This window comes from Nicotiana attenuata, chromosome 5 (assembly GCF_001879085.1).
Source record: "Nicotiana attenuata strain UT chromosome 5, NIATTr2, whole genome shotgun sequence".
NCBI lineage: Eukaryota > Viridiplantae > Streptophyta > Magnoliopsida > Solanales > Solanaceae > Nicotiana > Nicotiana attenuata.
The window spans coordinates 46,235,813-46,244,079 of record NC_031993.1 but is presented as its reverse complement, the minus strand read 5'-3'; the positions used below and the strand labels follow the sequence as shown (position 1 = coordinate 46,244,079).

The 8,267-nt window shown below is 36.1% G+C and overlaps 1 protein-coding gene across 1 annotated transcript; it reads left to right on the top strand.

Moving 5' to 3' along the window:
* LOC109225764 (acid phosphatase 1-like) lies at positions 3,494-6,362 on the top strand. The gene is made up of 3 exons (XM_019390537.1): positions 3,494-4,115; positions 4,704-4,913; positions 6,006-6,362. The coding sequence occupies exons 1-3, from the start codon at positions 3,703-3,705 to the stop codon at positions 6,181-6,183; spliced, it is 801 nt and encodes a 266-aa protein (XP_019246082.1). The 5' UTR covers positions 3,494-3,702; the 3' UTR covers positions 6,184-6,362.

Sequence of the window (8,267 nt, the reverse complement as noted above, 5' to 3'; positions counted from 1 at the left end):
TGAATATGCATCTAAAAAACTTAATAGCTCATGCCCTGCAGTAGCATCAATTAACTGATCTATGTGCGGTAAAGGAAAGGAATCTTTTGGACAGGCTTTATTAAGGTCTGTGTAATCTACACAGACTCGCCACTTACCGTTCTTCTTAGGAACCACAACAGTATTAGCTAACCAGTTAGGATATTTTACCTCACGAATTGAACCAATTTTTAATAATTTTTGAACTTCTTCTTGAATCACCTTGTTCTTGAAAGTTCCTTGCTTTCTTTTCTTTTGCTTGATGGGAGGATATGATGGATCTTCATTCAATTTATGGGTCATGACCTCCGGTGGTATCCCTGTCATGTCAGAACGGGACCAAGCAAAACAATCTGCATTAGCCTTTAAAAATTCAATCAATTTACGTTTTACCTCCGGGCTAAGATTAGCTCCTATATACACTTTCTCTCGGGCCAATGTATAAATAACACCACGGCCTCCAGCTCTTCTATCGTTGTTTTGATGTTGTCGTTCTCCTCCGGTTCTTGAATGGTATCAGGTCTCGAATCCAGATCTGTTTGCTTTTGCTCAGGTGAGGTTGACTCCGTGTTACCCTCACCTAAATTCTGTAATTGCTATTTGTCTTCACCTTTAACAGTTGAATCTGCAACGGAATTGATGCTTCTAGATGTTTGTTGATCGCCTCTGATTTGGCATATTCCCCATGGAGATGGGAATTTAATAACTTGATGTAAAGTTGAAGGAACAACTTCCATGTCATGAATCCATGGCCTCCCAAGAATCATATTGTAAGCCATTTCCATATCTACCACTTGAAATTTGGTATCTTTAACGATGCCTTCTGCGAATGTAGTAAGTATTGCCTCTCCTTTTGTTACAACACTAGAGTTGTCAAATCCCGACAAAGTATGCGTCTTTGGAATTAATTTATCCTCCGCTTGCATCTCGCGCAATACCCGTATTAAAATAATGTTTACAGAAGTACCTGGATCAACCAAAACTCGTTTCACGTTAGTATCATGTACAAGTAAAGATATTACCTGTGCGTCGTTATGCGGAGTTATGAGTCCCTCGGCGTCTGCGTTGTTGAATATAATATTCTCTTCTTCCAGTACATGTCGAGGCCGCTTCCCGTGGGTAATTGTCACTTTTGAAATCTTTTTATATGATACATCATTGATCTCTTCACCTCCGCTTATAACGTTGACAGTTCTCTTGGGCGAAGGTGGTTTTGGAGGCTCCTGTCTGTTCTTCATGTATGCTTGTTTACCTTTCTCACTGAACAACTCAGTAAGATACCCCTGTTTTAACAAATGATCAACTTCACCTTGTAGAAACCTGCAATCTGTTGTTTTATGCCCATGATCGTTATGAAATTCGCACCAATGATCAGGGTTTCGTCTGTTCGGATTTGATCGCATTTCCTTTGGCCATCGTACCTTTTCTCCCATGCTTCTTAAAACAGACACGAGTTTAGAGGTTCTTACGTTGAAGTTGTAACCACCGAACCTTGCCTTTAGACTTCTATCATCGTCTCGTGACCCACGTGTGTTCCGGTCATTTCCGAACCTCGATGAGGAGCCTGATTCCCTGTTCCTAGGTTTTTGATCGTACCTTTGATTATCTTGTCTTGACCGTGAGTCCTTTCCCGCAGGTCCCATGTATGGCTCATACCTGTTTTTACCGGATCTCTTTTCATTTTCCACACGCCTTGAGCTTACCTTTTCTTCTGTTTTATGTCGTAAAATAATGTCTTCTTCAAACCTCATCTTTGTACTGTATCTGTTGTAGACATCATTTCACGTTGTTGCTGGGAATTCTCGAAGGCTTTCTTTGAGTCGCCTCGTGGCTTCTGAATTCTTCTCATTCAAATTACTAGCAAAGGCTATGGCTGCCCAATTGTCAGGTACTCGTGGCATCGTCATTCTTTCCCGTTGAAATCTATCTACGAACTCTCTAAGCAACTCTGAGTCTCCCTGCTTGATTTTAAAGATATCTTCCATTCGCTTTTCAACTTTTTGAGCTCCCGAGTGTGCTTTGATAAATAAATCTGCAAGCTCAGCAAACGAATTTATAGAACTAATTCCCGGTAATGGAACCAATTTGTTTAACCAAAAATTAGATTTTAGGTCAAAGCTTGAATTTAGAAGAACTCGGGTTACTGATAATCGGAAAAGTATATAAGAAAGAGATTTTGAATAATATAATCAGAAAGCAAATAAAACAAAGTATATTCGAGTAGTGTTTTTCTTGTCCCCACAATTGTTTGTGACTTTTCCTTTTATAGCTGTTTTGGGAATACAGATTTTCCCTTTGTCATAATAAGACAATTATGGGTAATTAATGACCTTAAATGTTACGTTATGCAATCATATACATTAAATACATATTCTCTAACGTTTCTAGTTTTTAATACTCATTAAATGTTGTATCTGGGCTCTTTTTTGCTGTCAGATTCATTCCTTTGTCTCTTCTCGATCTTTGACCCTTGAATGTCTTGAATAGGTACTAGCGTTGAATTATTTGTATGACTGCCCGTGCCTTCTTCATTTAACTTGCTCGTATCTGTTGTTGCTCGTGTCTGTTGTTGCTCGTATCTGTTAACCAACCTTATTTCTTTGACTGTTTGACCAATCTATACGTCATGACACGTCACCATATACATAAATATAATTTTCCCCAATACAACTAACCCATAGGGTCTCTCAAAGAAAGTCACTCTTTGGATGTTTGCTTTTCTCTAGATTATTAGTGTTATTTTTTTAATTTTCCTGAATAAAGCCAGTAATGAGGTCTAGAGGTGAAACAAATCAAATAACTCGCCAAAAGTATAACAAAATTGCAGCATCATTTGAATGGAGAAATCTTTGCGACTACATTGAAGAGCAACTAATTGTGCCAATATGATGAAGTGGCCAAGTGGGTGGGATACGTACACAAGTTCTTTTTTTCTTTTTTTCTTTTTTGATAACCATGATGTCTGGGCCAGCTTGTGCAACTCGACTAATTTCAAGGGATACATGCTACACAAGAAGTTTTACCAAACTCTTTCGAGACTTTTAACCCTCCAAAACATGTTGGATAGAATTAATTCTAGATCGATAATACGTTTTTCATTCAATTCAATCCAGTTTGTTTTGTATTGTAACAAATTTGATGATTTAAAAAATAAAAAGAAGTACAGTACTATTTATAGATTATTTAAAGGAAATAAACTAATGAGAATATGATATTTTCTTTATACATTCTAAACTAAAAGGAAAACAAATATTCTATTATTTAATGCAGCTACTAAACTTAGAATTAGTATTAATATAACAAGGGATCCTAAAGTAGAGGAAGGAAAGTAAAGTTGAAGGAGCACGAGACTTGTGTAATTAAAAAAACAAAGCAAGGACACGCACGATACTTGGGACAAAAATGGAAAAAGCAAAGGAATATAACCTACTTAACGTCCGTAGAATAATGAATCAATTTTTTTGGCCTGGTGCTGGTCATCCCCACCTAACCAGAATTCCTGTTACGCCTATATATTCTTTATCCCCCTCCATTGACTCCATTACTTAATTAGCAAGCATTGGTCTTTTTAATCTGAATTCTTCCCCTTTCACCTTTTGTATCTGTCTCGAAATTCTTTTTATCGCAGTTCCCCAAAAACCAGCAAGCATCTCTTCATATTCCATTATTCACAGATTCTTGAGAATGAGAATTTTGAGAGTTGTCACTTTCTTGGTTCTGTTAACTTTGGTCACTGGACATGAAAATCTCAATCCCCATGTGTTTCCTAGGCCGTTGATTATCGAGTACCCTGAAAATAATGAACCCCATCACCATCAGTTGAAGGATGAAGTTCAATTACAGTGTACTAGTTGGAGGTTTGCTGTTGAAACTAACAATTTAGGTCCATGGAAGACGATCCCAGAGGAATGTGGTGATTACGTGAGGCAATACATTGAAGGAGGGGCGTATAAGATGGACATTGATAGGGTTTCAGATGAGGCTGGAGACTATGCTAAAACTCTTGATTTGGGAGCTGATGGAAAAGATGTGTGGGTTTTTGATGTAGATGAGACTTTGCTTTCTAATCTTCCCTATTATTCCCAACATGGTCACGGGTACGATTTTTATTTGGGACATTGAGTTATATATTGAGTACTTTTACCCTGCATTACGTTAAAATTGTGGACATTCCGATCCAGAATTTGAACTTTAGTATGGATTCGACTTTGGGATTGTATCACAACTGATCATTTAATTAATTATTTGTACTTGTTTAGTGATATTTTTCGCATATATATATATATATATAGGGTCCGAACTAAGCTACCCATAACTAGCCCTATGCATCCGCTCCGGCTTAAAATGTGTTATTTCTATAACTTTCATAATTTTCAAGAGTTCAAATTTTAAACTTTGATAGGATATTTTTCTATTTGTCTTATTTTTCAACCACTACTGCAGTTTTTTCTTTTATTTATGATGTATTAAGTTAAATTTAAGGAAAGGAAGTATCAATTTTACTAGTTATCAATTAGAAGTGTAATGTGCCTGGTTTTACTTGGAGTTATGTTTCTGCTTCTGTAACAATTTAGATATTCAGTACTATTCATGAGTTTCATGTTTAGCATTGTAATATGTGTAATTGTATGCTAGTGATGATTTGTCTTTGACCTTTCTAATGGTTTTTCGGGGATTGTTTGTAGATTGGAGGTTTTTGATAGTGTGGAATTCGATAAATGGGTTGAGAAGGGAATGGCACCAGCCATAGGTTCCAGTTTGAAGCTTTATCAAGATGTTCTGAGTCTAGGGTTCAAAGTTTTCTTGCTGACTGGACGTGGCGAAAGACACAGAGGTATTACTGTAGAGAATTTGATGAATGCTGGATTTCGAGATTGGCACAAGCTCATTCTGAGGTGAGTAAATGGCTACGATTTTATGAATAAAGTTCGTTGATTTCATTCCTGATGATAAAAAATGGAAAACATACATGAGATAGGAAACATTCAGAATAAAATTTGTGTAAATGTATGCTCCGTGTCCTGTGAAGATGATTCTGTTGCATGCCATAAGAGGTTTTGCTAACCATGTCATTACTAATCCTGTATTTGCTTTCTTTTTTTCGTTACTAAGACTTAACATCATATATGAAGGCATTTACTGTTAATATTCTCAAAAGGACTATATAAGTCCATTTAACTGAAAGCAGTAAGCTTTGTTTCGTCTTTCGCATGTCTGGTTGGTTGCTGAAGCTTATCATCGTTTGTATACTCTCTGAACTTTATTGATCAGTCAAAAGCTGGAACTTTATTCAAAAATTTGGCTTGCTCCCAATTCCAGGATCCTTCATAAATGAAACATTACTTTCTAAAGGTCAATGCATTTAAATTGTGCGTTGAGGAACCTAACTCTAGAACACCTTTCTGACAATCTCTTTGCTTAGTTACATATATTTGCTTCAAAATCGTACTTCATTATGTAATTTCTATGACTTGATAACTTAAGCATATCCCCAATCTCGACGTGATTTCACAGAGTGAACCACAGTTGCTAGTAGATTAATCCATATGTTTTCAAGTTGAATTAAACTTAACCATACTGCAAACCCTTGCAAATCTTCTTAAATATCCATTGGACACATTTACTTATCCCACATATCCGTCTTATGCCAGATGATGATTAGCATTAGCATATATATCATCTTTCTCGTTTTCTAGATGCTGGAGAATAACACATGTTCAACTTTCATTATGTCCGAATCCTTAGTTTTGTATAAGATGGAGGTTGAATTTGTAGTTTAAAAACATTAATGTCGATTCTTGGTTTGAAAATGGGGGTTAGGCATTGTGGGAGGTAAAAGTTGTGTACAATCTCCAATGGTTGCACTTGGTATTTGAACATGTGACATATCATTTTTTTCTTCTCTTAGTCACAACACAGATGAGCGACGATGCTAGTGTATCATGCTTTTCTAAATAAATAAAATTTTGTTTAATGATTGTATGCAGGGGCTCGGACGACCATGGCAAAACAGCAACAACCTTTAAATCTGAGAGGAGAAATGAGATTGTAGAAGAGGGGTTCCGAATAGTGGGCAATTCTGGAGACCAATGGAGTGATCTGCTGGGTTCCTCAGCGTCTAACCGCTCATTTAAGCTTCCAAACCCCATGTATTACATTCCCTAAAGTAAACTTTGTAACTAATCTTCTTTCATTAGGTTGGTAGTCCATGTTGTTGCAATATGCCAATGATTTTTTTCACTGGCTAATGGCTATCACAGAAATGTAATTGTTGTAATCCTTTGAACTGGAATATTGATGATTCAATTAATGTATGTCATAGCAGCAAAAATTGTGCATAACCACCATTTCCAATCTCTGCAATCTCTCTCTCTCCCTCCCTCTCTCTCTCTCTCTCTCTCTCTCTCTCTCTCTCTCTCTCACACACACACACACACACATTGATTCCAAACATGTTTTTATTGTAGTTCCACAACTATATCATGAAAGAAGAATCTCAACAATTTGTGAATGAAAAATCACAACTCTTGACTATTTCTCATTCTTTCTGTTTAATCTCATATAAAGTGAAAGGTTAGCCACTGATTTTCGAGTCACAGTAAGTTTGTTAATCAATCACACTAAAGCTTGATTATGAGAAGTGATAAAGTCTGGAAAGAAAACAACAGGAGGGTTACATCTTGCTTATGTATATTTGAAAGCATCTTAAATATGCCTTGCTTCCCATCAGGCTTGAGTTTTTGGAGTTATCAGAAATGTTTTCATCAACTATTTAAAACATGGCATTCCAATCTGTTACATGATTATTTACCATTTGAACCCTGAAGTTCTGCAAAATTTCCCATTTTTACGTTAAATTTGTTTTGACTTGCTGCACTAAGGTCATTCATCATTTCAAAATGGTTCAAGAATCTAGCAATATGAGAGAGAATCATGAAGAATACAAATCCACAAGTGTGATCGTTGATCAGAAACTTAACGAGGAACAAGAGGAGGATTCATGCAGTATCCCTTCCAAAATAAAGGCACTTTTAAGGTTGAATCTTGTAGTCCACCTGGAAGGTGGAACTCCTCAAGACCAACACAAAAAAGAAAAGAACAAGAATATACTTGAGCAGAAAATTGAAATGACCTCTCCTGATGGAAAGGCTGTGACTGCCTGGGTTCCAGATAATCCACCACACAATGGATTGGAGGAAACAGATGAGAATGATGGTTTTTCCCCTGTTAATAAAAAGGGAAGAAGCATGAATAAAATAATTGGAAAGAAGAACAAAGAAAAAATTATCCCCTCCTCCAAGGGAGGGAAGTCAAGTTAATTCCACCCTTCTATTTCATGATTAGAGCAATATTTTGGAATATTAGGGGGGTGAAACCAAAGAAGCCGATTCATAAACTCAAGCACCTTATTACTATCAACAAACTGGAACTAGCTGCCATACTAGAACCTCACTAATAGAAATCAGGTGATTTCCGTCCGCAATTTCCGAAATTTCCGATCATATTCCGACCGATTTTAATTGGACGGAAAAATGATGTCGCAAACGTGTACCGACCTCAATTGGTCGGAAATTTCCGACCGAAATCGGTCGGAAAATATTAAATTTTTTTTGTAAAATTTTCATTTTCCGACCGAATGCGGACAGAAATTTAAAAAATAATAATTTTATTTAATTAAATAATTATTTATAAATTGTTAATTTATTTAAAAATAAATTTAAATTCATAATTTCCGACCGAATTCGATCGGAAATTTCAAAAAAAAGATTGGAGATTTCATTTGAAATTTCCGACCGAATTCGGTCGGAAATTTTGAATTTCTGGGAAAAAAAAAATTAAATTTTAAATTCAGAAATTCAAAAATTTTGAATTTCGGGGCGAAAACTAAAGTAAAACCAAAAAAGAGCCAAAAACTAAAGAAAAAATAGCCAAAAGAAAAGATATCTGGGCATATAACAGTACAAGCAAAACAAAATGGAGCTGGAATCGAATCCAAGTCATCCAAGCATAAGAGCAACAATAAGCTGCATACAAGACCAGTTCCCCAAAAGGGCTTTCAATATCAGGGTGCCTAATAGTACAGTTATTTCCCTGGAATGTATATAATATTAGAGCAAATTAGCTATCAGAAGAATGCTAACATCATTTAGATCCATGAAATGAACTGAATGTTTTCACCTTATGCTTAATTGCTTTATTTGCTCCAATGACATTATATGAAAGTGTCAATTCTGATTCTTTGAGAATAG

Coding starts and splice junctions, on each gene's coding strand:
- LOC109225764 (XM_019390537.1), top strand. CDS start 3,703: ATGAGAATTTTGAGAGTTGTCACTTTCTTGGTTCTGTTAACTTTGGTC. Junction 4,116..4,703: donor TATTCCCAACATGGTCACGG/GTACGATTTTTA, acceptor GATTGTTTGTAG/ATTGGAGGTTTTTGATAGTG. Junction 4,914..6,005: donor TGGCACAAGCTCATTCTGAG/GTGAGTAAATGG, acceptor GATTGTATGCAG/GGGCTCGGACGACCATGGCA.